At 38.6% G+C, this 18722-nt stretch overlaps 1 protein-coding gene and 1 long non-coding RNA gene across 3 annotated transcripts in view; one reads left to right on the forward strand and one right to left on the reverse strand.

Annotated features, from left to right (window-relative positions):
• Positions 1-213: 213 nt before the first annotated feature.
• CAMK2A (calcium/calmodulin dependent protein kinase II alpha) overlaps positions 214-18722 on the reverse strand; it is a 135543-nt gene continuing 117034 nt past the window's right edge. Inside the window, exons 14-19 of one of the 2 annotated variants that reach the window (XM_088133853.1) lie at positions 14366-14398; positions 13251-13299; positions 5401-5476; positions 3589-3683; positions 996-2338; positions 214-381 (exon numbers count right to left, since the gene is read on the reverse strand). In XM_088133853.1, coding sequence (XP_087989979.1) covers positions 2106-2338; positions 3589-3683; positions 5401-5476; positions 13251-13299; positions 14366-14398 — 486 coding nt within the window. In that variant the 3' untranslated portion in view covers positions 214-381; positions 996-2105. Of the gene's footprint in view, positions 382-991; positions 2339-3588; positions 3684-5400; positions 5477-13250; positions 13300-14365; positions 14399-18722 lie in introns of those variants that run through there. The other variant, XM_088133852.1, reaches the window with a different exon arrangement.
• On the forward strand, positions 14435-18717 carry LOC148216665 (uncharacterized). The gene is made up of 3 exons (XR_015794785.1): positions 14435-17488; positions 17911-18112; positions 18586-18717. It is a non-coding gene; the product is annotated as an uncharacterized LOC148216665 (long non-coding RNA).

An 18722-nucleotide genomic window follows, 5' to 3' on the forward strand; every position in this document is an offset into this window, starting at 1 on the left:
ATCCCTGTGACAAAAACCCTGACTTCTGAGACTATTTTTTTGACGGTGGACTGGAGGCCAGCGTTTGATGAAGGCTTGATTTCAGCCTCTTCCAGACTGGTTTCTTCTTGTGTACAGAAAGCAGTTTCCTGCAATAGGGCCATGACCCATGCCGTCTTCTACTTGAATGGCACAGAATAGCAAACATGAAGCATGTGAAACAGGAGGAGAAAAGTCTATTAAATACTCAGTTTATTTTGGTAAGGAGTTCTGTGGGTGAAAGGAATTCCAGCAAGAAACAAATAGGAGAGCCAGCTGCCAAGTTCCCTAGATAAAGGATAGCAAGTATCTTCCTTTTGTGGTGAGGCAGTGAGAAACTTGGCCTGTGGGGAGGTGCTTCAGCTGAAAAACACAAAAAGAAATAGCTTTTTTACTCCACCCAAACATTGTTTTCTAAAACTGGTTCTTCTCAGCTAGCCATTCTTGCCCCACCTAATTATTCTTGTCGTTTGTCTAAAGCTCTATGAATGTTCTCTGTAGACAAATATGGAGCCTTGTTTGCTACTGGTGTCCAGCTCTTACGATCTGGGGAAATGAAGATGGCTATCAACAGCAAATATGCACTGTATAGGAGGCTGGGTACTATGTTGGAAGGGTTGCTCCTTACCCATGATCCCCTGGGACCAGAGGGGACGGAATAACAGCCTGCTAAGTATTGCCTAATGACCAGCTGCTATTAGGTCCAGTTAGGATTGCCCCACACAGACCCAAGAACTGCTTAAAATCATTTTCTCTTGAAGAGGGAAGGTGCAAGAGAGTGTGTCCAACACCCAAACTCTAATATAGAAGAACAGGCAAGACAAAGCATACATGTAAGCATTATCAGCCCAGTTATAGGAAGGGGCAAACCTGTCAGTTTCACTTTCTTTCACACTTTCACATATATTACCATCCTCTTTATGAAGACATTTGTGCATGTTTATATGTTTGATAAATTAATTTAATGAAATTCTTACCCGTCTATAGCGGCCAAATGAATAGGTGCAGCTCTACTTTGCATGGAAAGGGTCATATTGTACCTAACATCCATGTAGTTGTTACATATAAGGAACCCAACAGAAAAAAAAAATCAATTCCAGAAACATGGTTGAATGCAAAAGAATGCAAAATCCATACTTTTCAGAGTTAAGCACTTATTGCTTTTAAATGGATGAATCGGCCAATGTTGCTCTTTGCTAATCTACATTTTTCCCATCCCTCCATAAAGAATGTTGCATAGCTTACTAAGTTTTATTTAAAAAAGAAAAGAAAAAGAAAAATCTGAATCCCATGTTTCAAATTCTTACCCATTCTCACTGCTGGGTCATCACTCTTTTGCCATAGGCTGTAAAATGTCAACTCCCCATAGCACAAAATAGTATATAAGCCCATTATATACTATTATAAGCCTATTAGCATCCTACAATGGATATGATAAAGGGAGTAGAAAGAATGGCAGTTTCTTTAAAAAATACTGAGGAAAAGGACCATTTATTCATTTTATGAATGCAAATTTATTCAAACACATTAATGTAATTTATAAAAATTACCCATGTCTCTGAGAAGGATACAAACAGGGGAAACAGATACAAACAGAGGAAACTTTATGCTGTCTTGGATCCATTTAAGGTGCATTCAAATATACTTCGTTCTTGTGTAAGCCCAGTAATTCCTTAATGTTGGTTTAGCTTCATTGTCCCACTCCTTAGAGCTCTAAGTTTCAGATGCTGGGTGCGGCTAATGAAACAATACTGCCCATTTGTCTTAGGTGGGGCACTACATTACAGCTCCTTGAACTACCTCGGGAATTAATGCCTTCGAATATATAAGTGCACCCTTGTTTAAAGGTTCGGTGAATAATCTCTGCTTTTATAGTGAAAGTTTTTCAAAGAAAACGTTGTCCTGTTTACCCTCAGGCATTTTAAACCAAACGTATATGGGATGCATGAACAATGGCTTTAACTGCTGTTCTCTTATCTTCTTTGGGATGAATTTTTGAATCCATATTTTACAGTGACACACCTGGTGTACTGCTCTGCCTATGCCACAAGAAGAGCTGATAGGAATCGCCATGGCTTGGGACTGACTTACTGTGGTAAAACCGAAGGTGCTCCAGATCTGTGGAAGTGAACAATTTGCCATTTGCCATCCCGGCGGTGCCAGATTCGAGTCTCCTCCGACTGGGCAGTGCGAGGGATCCCACTCGTATCCACATACTGTGTGATGCGAATATAAGCAATGCAGGCAGACTCATCTCCCATTAAATGGATATGTGGGTTCAGAATGGTTGTGTGCACTGGCTTGCTGTTCCTGGACCACACTGCAGACAGGGGGAAAAAAAGTCAATGAAATCAAGGCAGCTTCCGGTACCTTGTCAAAGTACCTAGGAGATCATTACCTCATTCATGAGGAAATCACTGAATCAACTGGAAAAAACAGGTGTGTGATGCATTTTGCTAGGATGATTCAGTGTGTGCTCCAGCCACATTTAAGACAGAATGTGATCTTTCTTTCAAAGGTGTATTTCTGTTATTGATTGACTAAAAAAGCTTTTTGTTGCCCCAATCAAAACTTGAATCTAAGCAGCTTAATTTAAGAACTGTGCAAACTTTTCACCTCATATTCAAAATCTAAAGACATACACGCCATACTAAAACTCATATGATTTTGTCTCAAACTTTGGGAATCATTAAGAATAACCTGTATGAATATAAAAAGTTGGCTGATATTGAATCAGATCATTGGTTCATTCAACTCAGGCTGGAATTTAAATACTTTTGTTTAGCCTTCCTTATTGTCAGCCTTCCATCATAGCAACCTCTTGGATTTTTTACAAACAACCAGAGAAATCTACAAAAGTAATAGTGAAATATGTACAGCATCAACTCAGGACTCAACTCTTGACTTCATAAAAGGAAGAGCAGTTAGAATACATATGCCAGCTTCTCTGCTTTGACAATTTAAGAGTTACTAATTCCACCTCAAACTATTCCTTGAAATTTTCCTCTCTCCCAAATTGTATGTATGTAACACACCATATGTAGGTGTATGAATATGTATATATATATCTACTAGAAGCTACTTTTAAAGTGGCTGAGGAGGAGGAGGAGGAGGAGGAGACTACAAATTAAAACAAATTGCCTGTATGTAGTTGATGGTATATAAATATTGCAAATAAATAAATAATTAAAAATGGTGCCTGACATATAATTGATTGATCTTCCCATCTGCAAACATCAACCATTCTCTCTCACACGCAAAACACTCTTCCACACAGAAACACATAACTATGGCCTCCCCCTTTCATCCTTCCTTCTAGCAGAAATAGCAAAAAGAAGAAAAAATCGGTGGGAGATTGGGTGGGGGGAAGAGGTAGCTCCACTGGAAAAGTAAAAGGAGCAAAAGGGGAGCAAACTGAATGGAGAGGAAATAAGAAGACATAACAACATGGAAGGAAATAAAGGAGAAAAAAAACCTGCTCAGGGATTACACGCACACACACACACACACACACACACACAGAGTTAAATCTAAGTCCAGCAACTTTTTGAAAAGCCAGAGGATGCTTACAGTTTTCGAAGTAGAATCGATGGAAATCCAGTCCTTCCACCAGGTTCCCTAGAGCTTCTGGTTCAAATGCAGTCATTCCAGGATCACACATTTTTCTAGAGATGTCCACAAAAAGGTAGAGGATCAAGAAAAATAATTATCTCACTACTCTAATTTATTTAGTAGCTTTTCTTCATGCTGATGAATATAAAGTGAGAGTATAAAACTATACCCACCCATCTTCTAGTTCAATCAGTGAAGAAGGATGAGAAAAGGCTGTGAGAGTAATTGCATGAGTGTGAATGGATGTGGGCTAATATCTCCAAAAAGACTGTCTTTCACTGTCCCCAAGCATAACAGATTGGACAAGGTCAGTTATGAAAATGGTACGCATAAGCAAGCTGAAGCTGAATTCAAAGGAGAGAGGGGTTTTTTTGCTGTAAGAGGTTGGTTTGACCTGTATGTCCCACTGAAGGATCAGGTACTAATTTTGAGAGAGATGGCAATCCTTGCTAGAACAAGGATTAATACACATCTTGATAACTCCCATGCTGGAATATTGTGACATTTTTTGTCATAATATGCTTAGGGATGTTTTTGGAGGTTATTTGGAAAGCTGAATTTAAAAACTGCCAGTGTTCTCAGGAGCAACAATGAGCTACAAGAAGCCCATGTCATCCGTGTGAAGTGAACTACTCTGGCTGCGGGTTGGCTTCTGGTACAATTTAAAAGGAAGGTTTCAATTTTCAAGTGGTACATCTCCTTGGTCCACAAGTTACTGTGTTTTATAAATCTTCTAGACAGGAATTCTTTGCTACTATTTTGATATTGGTGTATGATTTATATAAACAATGTAATAATGGTATTATTTTATATTGCTTGTACTGTACGGATTATTCTTAGAGATGGTGTGGTTAATTGTCTGGCAGACTTCATAGAACCATACTTGAGAAGTTCCAACTGTTAAAAGAAAATAAATCTATAAAGCAACAATACTTGTAAAGGGAGAAAGCAAACTATAATTTGCAAATAAAATGTTCTAATTTTTTTTAAAAAATGTATGGAAACTACTCACTTAAGACATAATTACCTATCAAGGAGATACCCATGTAATTTATGGATGTTTTGCTACCATTATTTAGCTGTTCTGTCTTTTCTTTTTAATAGTGAATAAAATGTGGGATTACAAATGAAGGGCAATATTGTCCGAATCCACCACAACATTGCAAGAATGAGATATTTAGATTTATCTGAATCACACTTTTGTTTCATTAATTCCATATCTCTTTCAAGATGTTTGCAGGAATGTAACAATGATGTGTTTGAAGAAATGTATCACCATGCTACTTAACCTTTTACAGAGCTAGTGGTTTCTGAATACCTGTTTTTTTAAAGTTCATTCTCAGGGACAAAAGAAAAACAAGGCCTCTATCCATTATTCTTCATCAATACATCCATGCAGTTTATTCTCTCAGCCAGGAATCACAGTTTAGTCAGCAATAACAGCTGAGATTTATCACTGGTCCAAAAATATCTTTTTTTGTTTGTTTGTAATTATGATGGAAGATAATAATAACGTAGTATTTTACAATGGACAGAGAAATAGGGGGGAAAAAAAAAAACTTCCTGAGATCCATTTCTAGCTGTGTTTAGAAAGGAAGTCACTAATGTGTTTGCTTTCAGAGCAAGCTTCAGGACAGCATCACTATGCTGTTTTCCATAGATAAGGCATTTAGAGGATTTACTTACTAACTCCCCTCCTATACAGTGGACAAGCTGAGTAATATGCTTATTCCCTCTACACAAACCAAAACACACAGCAAGTACACTCACGTGTAGGACTCAAAGTCCCCATTACTTATTGCTTCAATCAGCTGCTCTGTCACCTTAATGATTTCCTGTTTCCGTACTGTTGGATTTAAAAAAACAGAAGAGAAGCAGTGAAAATATTGAATGTAAACTGACAGCGATAAGGAGCATTTCTTAGAACTGTGTACATGTCATGTTTCTGCTGAGCACAGGAAAGACACAGAATGTGGTTGGGCATAGAAATCAGGTTTCACTATTTGGGGGATCTAGTTTCTACTGTGAAGATACATTCAAAAGTCTTTGGGACACCTCAGCAGCCACAGTGATGATCAATAAGGCCTTCAGTATCTTAGGGGTGTGATTTCTGCACATCGAAAACTATAAAAAAATAGAATGAATTATGCAAAGTAAAAACAACTGCAGTGGCAATTATGCAAAATCCCAAATCAATGAGCGTGCTGTCCTTCACTTCAACATCTTCTGAGGCTGAAGAACACAGCACTTCTGCACTGCTGTTTTGTGCCATGTGGAAATTGGCTCCATCCTTGATTAACCTCACTTCACCAGGAATCCAGCTTTGGTTTGGACTCTGCTCTGATTTATTTGAAAGTGCTGCAAAGCTGGTGCTTTTCTTTGAATTACAGCAGTTCTGCAGATTTTGGGGAGCAGTTCATCTCCCCATTGGCACAAACTTTTGCCTCATCTCCCTTCCTGGCTATGAGCTAAAGACAAAGATTCCTTCTCTCCCAGGAGTAGTGCAGCATCATGTTCTTGAAGTTTGTTTCTTCCTCTACGCATTGTTGAGAACTTATCTCCCCCCCCCCACGTCCAATTACAGTTGTAATATGCAATTATGATCACAGCTATTGGAAAAAGCACCCAGTAGCAAAATTGTTAATGTACTTGCATTTCACCTTCACAGATGTTTAAATATAACAATAGCAGCAAGGCAGCTGGGAAGCCTGTGGACTATTTCAATGCTTTTGCTTTTTTTTTTTTTAACAATTGACCTTCCCTTGCAGAGCTTCCTATCAGATATTTTTTGCAAAGCAGCAAACACAAGTACCCGTACTGAAAAAATATGGATGGGAAGGATAGTCATTTATTTCTTTTTCCTTTTTGAATGGAGCGAGGGTAAAGGGTGGTTTATTATTCCGTAAGCAATAGTCATTCAGGAAGTGGGGCACTCATTGAATGATGTTCTTTGAACCCCCCCATGAGCAGCATGAGGGAAAGATGGTGAGCACTGACTGGCAGAGAGAGCTCCCCAAATACAAGTGAGCCCCAGTTAATGACGCATCACAGCTCCAGGGACATAGCATCAATACAGGAAGGATACAGGAGATGATGAAAAGTAAAAATGTCTCAGTTTCTATCTTATGTGTGTCTTCTCTCAGAAGGGAAATGAAGCCCTAGTGACCCCTGTCATGCCACTGGTGGAAGGAGGGAGTTGCAGCTAAGTCTAAACAAGGAGAGGATAAAAGAACATTTAGCAATTTTAAATGAATTCAATTCTCCAGGATGAATTACTAGGACACTGAAGGATGTAGATGAGATTATTGCAAAACTCCTGCCATTTTTCCTGGAAAACTGGTGAGGTCCCCAAAAACTGGAGGAGAACAAAAGTTGTCCCTATCTTCAAAAAAGGAAAGGTGGACCCAAGGAATTTCAAACCTATCAGCTTGACTGAGTAGATTTTTAACAACCTATTTATGAGCACTTAGGAATGCAACAATTAGCTACAAGCAGAATGGATTAATCACAAACAAGTCATGCTGGACTAACCTACTTCCTATTTAATAGAGTCACTAGCTTAATAGACTGGAGGAATATCATGGGCACAGTATACCTTGCCCTCAGCAAAGCATTTGACAGAGTCTCTTATGATATCCTTATTAATAACATGGTAAAAGATGGGCTAGAAGATACAACTGTTAAATGGACTCATAACTGGCTGAATGACCACACCCAGAGAGTGCTCATACATGGCTCCCTATCAGCTTGGAGAGTAATATTAAGTGGAATGTCATTGGACTCTACCCTGGATCCTGTGTTGCTCAACATTTTTATTAAGGACCTAGATCAGCGTTTTCCAAACTTGGCACCTTTAAGATGTGTGGACTTCAACTCTCCATGCTGGCTGGGGAATTCTGGGAATTAAAGTCCACATATCTTAAAATTGCCAAATTTGAAAAACACTGACCTAGATGAAGGGACTGAAGGGGCGATTATCAAATTTCCAGATGACATAAAACAAGTTATTTGTTTCTGTCTTTACTGTTGAGGATGTAGTACAGATGTCTGTATTCAAGATGACTTTTTTCAGGAGAAAGATTGAAAGAAATGAAACAAGTAGAGGTAATGGGACATGAAGTTTTAAGCCAATCTGACCAACTAAAAATAAATCAATCCCCATGTGCAGATGGTATCCATCCAAGGTTACTTAATGAACATAAATATGAAATTGTTGGTCTTCCCACAGAAATATGCAATTTCCCTTTCACATTAGTATCTGTTTCAAAGAACTAGAAAATAGCCAGGGGCAACAGTGGAAATGATAGAACAGTTAGAAATGGTTGTATTATTAAAGGGAAAAGCAGGCAAACTCATAGAAGAATGAAGCTTGTTGAAAAGCCAGCAGGGATTCCACAAAGGTAAATCTTATCTTATAAATGTTTTGGATTTGTTGATGTTATCAACAAGCACATAGACAAAGGGACTCAATGTATATTATATAAACCCAGGCATTACTATATACATGGATTCTCTAAACCAGTATTTCTCAATCTTGACAAGTTTAAGATGTATGGACTTCAACTCCCAGAATTCCCCAGCATGCTGGCTGGAGAATTCTGGGAGTTGAAGTCCACACACCTTAAACTTGCCAAGGTTAAGAAACATTGCTCTAAACTTTTGACAAGTACTTTACCAAAAAATTCCTGAGCAAACTCAGCTGCCATGGAAAAAGATATGTGGTCTCAGGGATTGGCAACTGGCAAAAAAACAGGTGAGATGTGCAAAATGGGGTTTCCAGGTTAGGGTCAGGGTTTTTAAATATATATATTATTGTTAAGGGTTAGAGTTAGAGTAAGATGATCATGTCTGGTAGTCATCTGAAACTGTTCAGGGTGTTAAAAAGCAAAGAGATTTGGAAGAATCCTCAAAGATCTCTCAGACCGGATGGATGAGGTACATTGCCATAGAAAATCCAAATGGACCAGGAAAAGGATGTTGAAATCATGGTGGACAGGTCAGTAAAAATGTGAAACAGCTGCTGTTGCGGGGAGGAGGAGGAGGAGGAGGAGGAGGAGGAGGAGGAGGAGGAGGAGAAGAAGAAGAAGAAGAAGAAGAAGAAGAAGAAGAAGAAGAAGAAGAAGAAGAAGAAGAAGAAGAAGAAGAAGTAGTAGTAGTAGTAGTAGTAGTAGTAGTAGTAGTAGTCCATGCTCGCAATATCAGAAAGGGAATTTAAACTAGAACTGCTGATACAGTAACTCTCTTATGTAAATATATGACAAAATAATATTTGGAGAAGGTATACAATTCTGGTCACTGCATCTAAAGGAGGATATTATAAAACTAGAAAAGATGAAAGAAAAGGCAACCCAAACAATTACACATCCAGAGCAGTTCCCTTACAAAGAAAGACAATAGCAAGTAAAGCTTTATAGATTGAAATGAAGCAATGTACAGGGAGACATGAGAGAAATATACATAGTGCATATTTCTGAGGGTAAAGCACTCTTCCTCACAATATTATAATTTGAGATAATCCATTGAAATTAAATGCAGAGAAATTCTAGGGCAATAAAAGGAAATATTTTTTCACACAATGCACAGTTAAACTGGAATTTGCTGTCAGCAGCTGTCATTTGGAGACTGTACAAGTTCATGGAAGAGCAGGCTATCAGTGGCTATCGATATTGATGGGTCTTTATTATCTCCCAAATCATAGGCACCTTGCCTTAAATATGAATTGCTGGGAAGTAACTGGAAGGGAATTTCCCCAATGCACCAGTTGACCACCGAATGACACAGGACTAAATGTGCTCCAGATCTATCTAGCAAGCCTCTTTTATTCTTATGTGCCCTCATCCACTGCATTCCAAGGTCAACCCAAGGGAAGATGACTTGAGGTCAGATTCAGACTGCTTTGGAAATAATTGAGGCAGTATGGAAATGCAGGTGATATGGAAGAACCACAGCCAAGCCAATAGACTGGATCCTGGGGGCAGCCTTTGATTCTTTACACTATCACTCAGTATTTGAAAATTGTTGTTCAGTTGTTTCAAGAAACTTGTTGAGTGTTGGAGGAGGAGGAGGAAAGGGATAACACCAAGCAATTAAGCCCAGGTGATGATCAAGAATAGAAATATAGGATTACAAAATAATTATCGGTCACTCTAATCAGACTACATTGGGCAAATAAAGTTTCCCCACTCTATTTATCACAACCAAGAAGACTTTCAATGCTTGTTAGGAGCAGATCATTTCCCACTTACCTCTCATTAACTGAAAAGTATAATATAACACAGTGATCTGGGCAGTACAGAGGCAGTAGTAGGGCAGTAGTATACAAAAATACAAATGAGCCCCAAACCTCCAAATTAATTGCTTTATTAAAGAAAATATAAGGGAAATATCCACAAGAAAATAAAGCAGCACATATAATTACAGAGTCTCAGGTTCAAACCACATACTGTGGAATCTCCTTAAATGGTTGGGAAGTGACAAAGCATAAATGAAAATTGGGGGCAGGGAAATATCATCTAATCATTTGCCATAATCATGATTTGAAATTGTGAGGTATGAACCATGTAATAAAACAAAGCCCAAGAAGGAAAGGTCATCTCAAAAAGTGAGGAAAAAGTGAGGAAAACCTGGGACTGTGGTACAACTATTTTTAGTTGGATTGGGGCCTAGCATTTCAAGAAACGGGGCTATTCAAAGAAGCATGGCATATCATTCTCTATAAATGTCAGAATTTCTGAATACAACACAGTGTTTTGCCAGAGAAGTATCTCCCTCATAAGATTTGTGAAAATCTTCCTCCTTAGACCAGGTTTTCTATATGACTATATAATTCAGGTGCTAATGAGCTATTCCATTTCTGCCTTTTAAAGAAAAATAATAGTGAGGGCCATGATTATCTCAGCTATAAGAGGAAGTGGTCAGTTATAAGGCTAAATTAAATATGAGTGAAACCCACCCTGAAAAAATGAGGGTTCAGTTTTAGATCGACTAGATTGACTTTCTAAGTAAGTTAGTAAACATGGCTCTCTCCCTCTGGAACAGCTTGCTTATCATGGTTAAGTGTGCCCCTCTCTGATGATGCTTCAGAAGATGACAAAAGCAGTCTTCTTTAAGAGATGTTTAGTTACACTGAATTGCAGAGATGGGTTAATTTTAAGTTTCCAATTACTTTGTTTATAATTTATTGGTTTTACGGATGGATTTTATGACTATATGAATGTTTTACTTCATGAGTTGCAAGCTGCTTAGAATCAGAAGAGTAGGTGGCATATACATTTTGGTAAACACATACAGGCATGCTTGAATTTAATAAGGAAATGGGGTTGCTAACATGGTTCTTCCTTCACAGCTTCTGGGATATTCTTCCTGGGATGATTAACCCTGGGAGAGGATTTTCCACTGATGATTAGACCGTGTGTAAAAGAAATGGAAATAGGCCAGCAATGGTTATAGCTATTGTATCTGGCCTGCAGAAATCTAGATGATCACTAGATAACAGCAAAGAAGTAAAGAAAAATAATCATCTGGATTTTTGCGGCTCAGATAAGATAGGGTTAAGGTAGCCCCATTTAAGGTCATCTTCTTACCAAGGATCTAACTTCATTCTGCGTGCATATACTTATAATGTTTGTTCCAAACCAATTTTTAAAAATATTTCAACCAGGAGAGTTGAATTGAGAAGTGTTCTTCACCCCAAATAACTCCCCACAACAAATATGAATGCAGTCAATATCAGTTTTGAATCCCACAAACAGAAGTCACAGGGGGATGGGAATTTGGAGAAAAGGAGAACAGAATGCAAGGGAGAAAGGATTCATTTAACCATCCCTCCACCTTAACATCCACTTAGATGTTCTTTTAAATAATATGGTGTGGGGATTCAGTTACAAAGTCTTACAAATATGTTAATAAATCATTGTCAGCCAAGGCTGTGTGCCTTTTTATAGATCTTATTCCTGAAAAAGCTGCCAGGCAGACATTAAGCAATGCTTGAGTGCGTTTGCTGAATCGACACATTTGGTAGATTGGCCAGGGAAGTCTTTTCTGCCTCTCCCTCCTTGTAAAGCTCTTCAACACGCTTTTTGACTCCTTTGAAAGATAGAATAATATAATAAATCTTTTGCTAGGGAAGCTGGGCAGAGTGCATATCTTAGGTCTATTATTATTATTATTATTATTATTATTATTATTATTATTATTATTGACATTGAATTCTTGTTACCTTCAGGATGATGCTGTTGTTATGCAATCCCTTTCCCATCACAGTAAGGTTAGGATCTTGAAGAACACCTATTCTGGATAGACTATGCTTACCCCATGCATTCAAACAGACAGTATCTGCCAAGGGCTCCCACTTGTGGGAATATCCAACAGGAGGGCCTCAAAAGCAGGAATTTTTTACAGGGGCTCCCTTCCTATGGAACAACTTGCCCCTAAAGGCAAGAGAAGCCCTTTCCCTCATTGATATTAAGACCTACTAATGCTGGAAGGCCACCGAAAACTAGATGGAGTAATGTATTGCCCTGAGGGAGATTTAATGCTATGCTCTATCTATTGTAGAAGGGTGTATTTATTACTCTGCTATTATATTATTGTATTATTGTTATGGTGTATACTGCTGACCCTTTAGAGTTATCTACACTGAAATAGTATAAAAATCTCCATAACTAGAACATGGCAAGGGTCCTGATCAGGCAGAGCCCCATCTAATCCAGCATTCTGGCAAACCACATGCATCTGGAAGCTCATGAGCAAGACTGGAGAGCAGCAGCTTTCTTCTATAATTGTTACTTCACAATTGGCAAGTTGGTTGTATTGCTTTTCATCCGGAAGTAGCGTGCAACCGTTAAGGCTCCTCACAGCCACTGGTAGCTGAACTAATAAGAATTGCTTAATATATGTGCTCCTTCCAACCTTTATTCTCTCTTTCAACCAGGATCCCACTTCTCTTTACCTCCATGCCACAGAATGATTTAGTTTAATTCAATAGAAGGGAAGAACTCTGACAGTCCGTGTTTGGAAGACAGTTATGAACAATAGTTGGAAAATGGAAACAAGAATATCCTGTACCAAAGAACCCATGTACAGTTTCTCAAGCATGTTAGTTGTTTGATCTCCTTAATATTCTAGTCTGATTGATTCAGATTTACAGCTATGGCATGCAGTTTGATATTTGTGCCTTAGAGGAGGAAAGGTACAACTAGGAATCACAGGAGGTGGGCAGAGCAGAGATAATACCTAGATCAATGCTGTCCCAGCCCTGCATTGCAACTGCAAGGTTGTAGAGGGTAATCCCATGGTTCATCTCTCCTATGCATTTCCTCATTGGGTAACCCTAGGAACCTGACTGCATGGATCAGTAGAAATGCAGCAGTATGAATGAAGTCTAATTGCCCTCTAATTCATGAACTGAAATGATAGTAGAATGAATATTCTGCAGGAAAATGTTGTATAGTCTAGGCAGGTAAGATATAGGACCATGTATATAATGAGATTTTTGTATTTGTATAATGAGATTCAGGCCAGATGTTTCTTTCATTAACAAATTGATTAACTTCTGAGTTGTTGACTCAAAAGGATTAGAAACAATTCTGTACTATGTCTGCCAAAATCCTATATTGTACCTTTAGTGTCTTCATCTTCAATGGTGGTATTTGTACTCTCTGAAGATTCCTGGACCAAAAAAGAAAAAAAAAATGCAAAAGATTGGAGCAAAGTAAGACTGTTCCAACTTTGTTTCTTTTTCAGAACTGTTTGTTAACCTTTCATTAAGGTTCTACCCAAACAGCACCAAACACTGCAAAGAAACAAAAATCAGGTAAGCATCAGATAAAGGTACAGGTAAATAACCACAGCTCTTGCTTTGCATCTGCAACACTTGCCCTGACTTTTAAGCCTTACAAAACTAAGCAGGAGATCTGACTGCAAAATCATGTAGAAACTTAATCGCCTTTCTTGCAATTGTCTATTATAATAAAAAAGACAGATCAGTAGAGCAGGAATGAAGGTCCTGAAATCTCCTGTCATTATCAGGAATAAGAGGGCTGTGTAGGAGTGAAAGACAGGTATGTACAAATTAACAGAAGGGAACTAGGATGAGGGAGGGAGGGAGACTGTGCAGGAGTGAAAGAGGCCACACTGAGTGCATAGTAAAGAAAGAAATGTACAGTAAAACAAAGAGGGTTTCTAAGACCCACACAGACCATCAAAGCCTGACACACACTTCCTTCCATAAACAGCCAACTGGTACACAAATTAACATGGAGAAGAGGGAGCCATTTATTCTCCAACGTTATCAACAAGACAACTCTGGTAGCTGTACTAGGACTACTAGTTCATCCCACCAGAGACTTTTTTACATATCTCAGTCTCAAACAACAAATTAACTACAGCTGCACCAGCTGTCTGATCCCTTGTGACTGCACAGTTCCAGCAGAGCCATATTAGATAGCCTTTTCCTTCATATCTCCTTGGACTGATGTAGTTTCCACACCTGATAAAGGAGTAGCACCATTGAAAACCTTTCCCTAGAAATTCAGATAGGTTCTCAGTGCTCTTTGGTGGGCTTCAGCTTCTTTTTGTGCCACCCATTCCTGTTTAATGGGATTTGTAGGGGAGATGCTGCACCAAAGAGGTTCAACCTTCAACCCAACCTTTTATGCTATCCAAAAACAGGAATGGTTGGAAGATGTTGAGAGGCCCAACATTATTAGCATTGAGGAAGACAAAGGACACTCACCATTAACTGAACGCTGGAACTGGACTTTCTTTTCTGGAAAAACAAGGAGAAGAGATGGGACAAGAAGAGACACAGAGTGAGAAAGAAAGAAGTGAGCAGAACATGGGATGCCAAGGACCCTGGGACGCTTGTGGTGATCCCTCTAAGAAGACAGGATTTTTTGTGGGTAAGCCTGATACTTAATTGGAGAGTTCCACGTCTTCAGTAAAGACAGAACAGCCACTGTACACAGCATGCTAACCTAAATTTCCTGCACAAGGAGCAATTCAATCAATGTTGTCCAATTTGCACCCACGTGCTACTCATCTTTGCTACCTATGAATTTTGATATCCTAACACAGCCTTGACACCTAATTCTCAGCTTAGCTCTTTTCTTATCCAAGCCAAAGCAAATATTTCCAAGTGGAAATTTCCCAAGCTGAATACATGCTAGATATCAGTCTAAAACTACTGTGCTACTTTTACTTATGAACACAAGAGCATCTAAATTCAACTCTCCAATAACAAAACACCATACTTTTAAACTGCCTGGCCAAGGAGGAGAGATTGTAATCCTACTAGTGGAATAGGCAAAAACTGCTCGTTTAGAATCAGAAGATAAGACAGAAGGAATTCAAATAATCCCTTAACTCAACTTAGTGAGGCAGGACGTATTACAACACCAGTATCTGAATCTTTCTTAAATAAGTATGCTAGTGCTGAAAACCTCTTCCTTTACTAACCTAAAACTGTACCCTTAGTACAGGTGAAATCCATTGCTCCTAAATAATGCTTAGCAGATGTACTCTTCTAAAAACACATGTACACAGTATTTTGCATGGATATGTGAAGCGTATCTGATCCCACACAGTCACACTTCAAGATGCATGCATTATGCATCTGCACTGATTATCAGGTAGCAAAACTGTGGGTTTGATATAGGCCATAGTGGCAATGGTGTACATGACACAATTTTACCTGGAAATAAATCCTTCCAATGGGAAAAGGTGGAAACTGGATTTTAATGATGACAGAGAATTTTCATTCCCACTAAAAAGGAGAGGGTTACTAAGCTTTATTTGGAAAAAAATAATAAGTAGATGCTATTCACATCATCTTTGCTTCTTTTCTAGAGTTCTACAAAGTGCACTAATCAATAACCTTATGCAGGAATGTGCTATCACACACTTCCATTAGGAAACTAAAAAAAAAGAGGAAGCTTAAGAGGATGACTAAAACTACAGATATTTATTATCTGGTTAATGCCTAACTGCAATGCCTAACTGTAAAAAAAAAAAAGCAAAAAAACCCCCACATTCTAATTACAATCTAAGAAGCAGAGATTATATTTCATATATTTCCATATAATCTCAGATACCAAAGATCACCAATATAGTAAATAGTGGAAATGAGCCTCTTTGTGCTGCAGACATGGAGTCATGTTACACCACAAATTAGCACTGAGCCTATTAGGTCAGAAATCCTAGAAATAACCCAGGCAATATAATTTAAAACATTGCCCTGTAATGATGATGAAATTACTTCAACAGATCATTTTAATGCAGATTGGAAGGGCATTGCCTTACTGTATTTCAGAGGTCCAATGAGCGCTCAAAAATGTTTTGAAGATCCCACTGACTTATCATCATTACTATCCAGTTTTGGCTTTGCTACTCTGCTTTGCTTTGGCAGCAGTCCCAGCAGTTATTCTGAGCATGCATGCTCGTTCTCAGACAGGGTAGAAAGTCCCCCGAAGTGGTTGTGCTGGCCCTCCAAAAAGAGGTAGCACCTCAGCACCTCAGACACTTCAGGTGCTTCACACAGCTCTAAGAAACAGGCTTCAAGGGGGTCTATTGCAGATTAGATTATAGGATATGCCTCAGATCATGTGGGTAGAAATAGCAATTCGTGCCCACTGGCATCTGGGGATCCTCATTGTCCTATTTCACCTACGTGTAACATCACGTGTTGTTTTAAATGAACCCTTTACACCTCTCCTCTGAAGTTTTAAAAAAGAGAGCAGATCCTAGTATCTCACTCTGTACAATGGAACTAGCTAGGTTCTGGTCCGTGGTAATTCCATTGAAAACCTAGGAAAAGATGCAATAGGAAATCTTACTGGACAGTAATTATAAAAGCAATCAGACAGAACACGATGCAACACAAAAGCAGAGACCTCATTTAAATAGGACAAACATACAATAAGAAAACACAGTACAGGGAAGTAATTTAGGACATAGGATGTGACATGGTAGAGTGCAGTGATTGCATTAATTTAGAGTGTGTGAGGATGTGACTCTGAATAGGACAGTGAGTGTTATTGTGTAGCCACTAGTTAAAAAGAAGGGAATGTCTTATCTGTCAGCAAATGTAAGAGCCTATTAATCAAAGTAGTAAGAATTAGATGGCAAGCTTTCATTTTAGTGAGATGGTGTTATATCCAAACAAGAATATCTACCTTTCTAAAATGGGACTACTCATGGAAAGGATTACCACTTCAAGTTTAAAACATTTGCTTCTTGGGAGAAGTTTATCAAACCAATGAATTTCATCAGAAAAACATGCTAATCTTGTGGCCAGGAATCTGACATTTGTGCCTCAAAACAAAACAAGCAAAAACTCCCCCACTGCACAGAGAGTTAAAATGAAATAAGGGGGAAAAATCCCAAAAAACCCAAGAATATGCCAGCAAGCTGGTTTAACCATTAAGAAAAGGTAGAAACTTATTCTTTGGGTTAGTTTCTGAGAGGAAGTAACAGTGAGATGTTAGCACTGGGAACAGCCAGCTGCCTCAGCATAAATATATATCTTGGCCTGGCAGTCCTGTTGTCAGAATCTCCAAGGCATATGGTCATTCTCTGAAGCTGTGCTCCTTTGCCACACCCTCAGACCACCATCTGAACTGTGAAAGAGTTGCCAGACACCTTTCCAGAAAATTCCAGTTTGGCTTCCAGAAAATAAAACAGTAATGTCAGTGCAGAGCTATGCCACACCCTATTCCAGCTCAAATACTTTGGGACTGAGCACTGGAAGCAGTATTGCTGCTAAAATGAGAAAAGCTGTTCATGCCTTAATCCATTTCTCAGTAAAGTCATGAACCAGGTCTCAAGGTCTCATTGGCCTTACAAAGCTAAAGACTCGGAGGTACTGTTCCTGGATTTACCACTTTGTCCCCACCTTCTCCTCTGCCCCAGTGGTGATAACAACCTCTGAATTCTGTAATCTCTTCCAGGTTTCTGAAAGTTCCTTTATCATATCAGAGAAGCAGGGTGTAAATTTCTTAAAAATCACAACAAATTATTCAGGGAAAAAAGTAACAACTGGGGCTCTTACCACAACTCAAAAAAGCTAGGAGCAAAAAACTGTATCTCAGCAGATCTTGCTAAATTAAGCCATTATGCATTTTCACCATTGGTCATCTTGGTCGGGACCACTGGGAATTGTGGTATAGCAACTTCTGGAAGATCCCAGATTTTTAATCCCAATTTTAAACTAATTTCCTAATTAATTAAAAAATGAAGAACCATCCTTGATCTCACTCCCTGTCCCATCTCTTTCTCTTCCAGGTCTTATCTGTGACAGCCCTTTACATGAGATTAGAAATGCTGGAGGCAGAATGAAATACAGCTCTCTTATTGATCTGTAGTATCTACAAAGGGGTAAAGTTGACTTGTTTGAAAGTACTCCTCCTTCAAAATCTTCCTTTCCATGGAAGGATAATACACTAGGAACTAGCATTTAAGGGGATCAAGAAGAATTCATGCTAAGGTATGTTGTAAGATTATACACATCCACAGAAATATTCTGGGATATTAAATACCATAAGGAAATTTGGGGATTTGTGAACTACATTTCTACAAGAAGGCGGTATCACCATAGCTTCTGAATACTTGAATCAGTTCTGAGCCTAGATTATTTCTAAGAAATAACATAATTATGTGATAATATTGAAACACAGAAGATTAGAAGAAAGGCACAATCTTCTCTACCATTTATAAAAGAATGTAGGAATGGAAAGAGAATTATTAGAATATATTTCTCAGTCTCAATGAGCAGGTCAAAACATTGCTTAGTTCTCCATTATTGTCTTCTCACAATTCTTCTCTTTAATTTCTTTTTCACATTTATTGTGATATGAATTCATTAAGCAAACTGAGCATGAGCTGAAGCAACCATTACTATAATCTAAGCTTTACAAGCTATAAATAAAGTTTTTTTACCTTCAGTTTTATTTTTTGTAGGAAAGGCAAGAATGGGAAAAATGTGTCTTACTATTGAGAAACAAGTGAAACAGAAGATCTGGGCCACGCTGGGACCCACTACTGGAGAAGACATCCAACTGTATTTGTCATCTTGTAGGATCCAGGAATGAGGAGGA

Source organism: Python bivittatus, unplaced genomic scaffold, assembly GCF_059951505.1.
Source record: "Python bivittatus isolate LINGU-HERP-01145 unplaced genomic scaffold, Pbiv_v1 ctg000080_np1212, whole genome shotgun sequence".
In the NCBI taxonomy this organism is placed as follows: Eukaryota; Metazoa; Chordata; class Lepidosauria; order Squamata; family Pythonidae; genus Python; species Python bivittatus.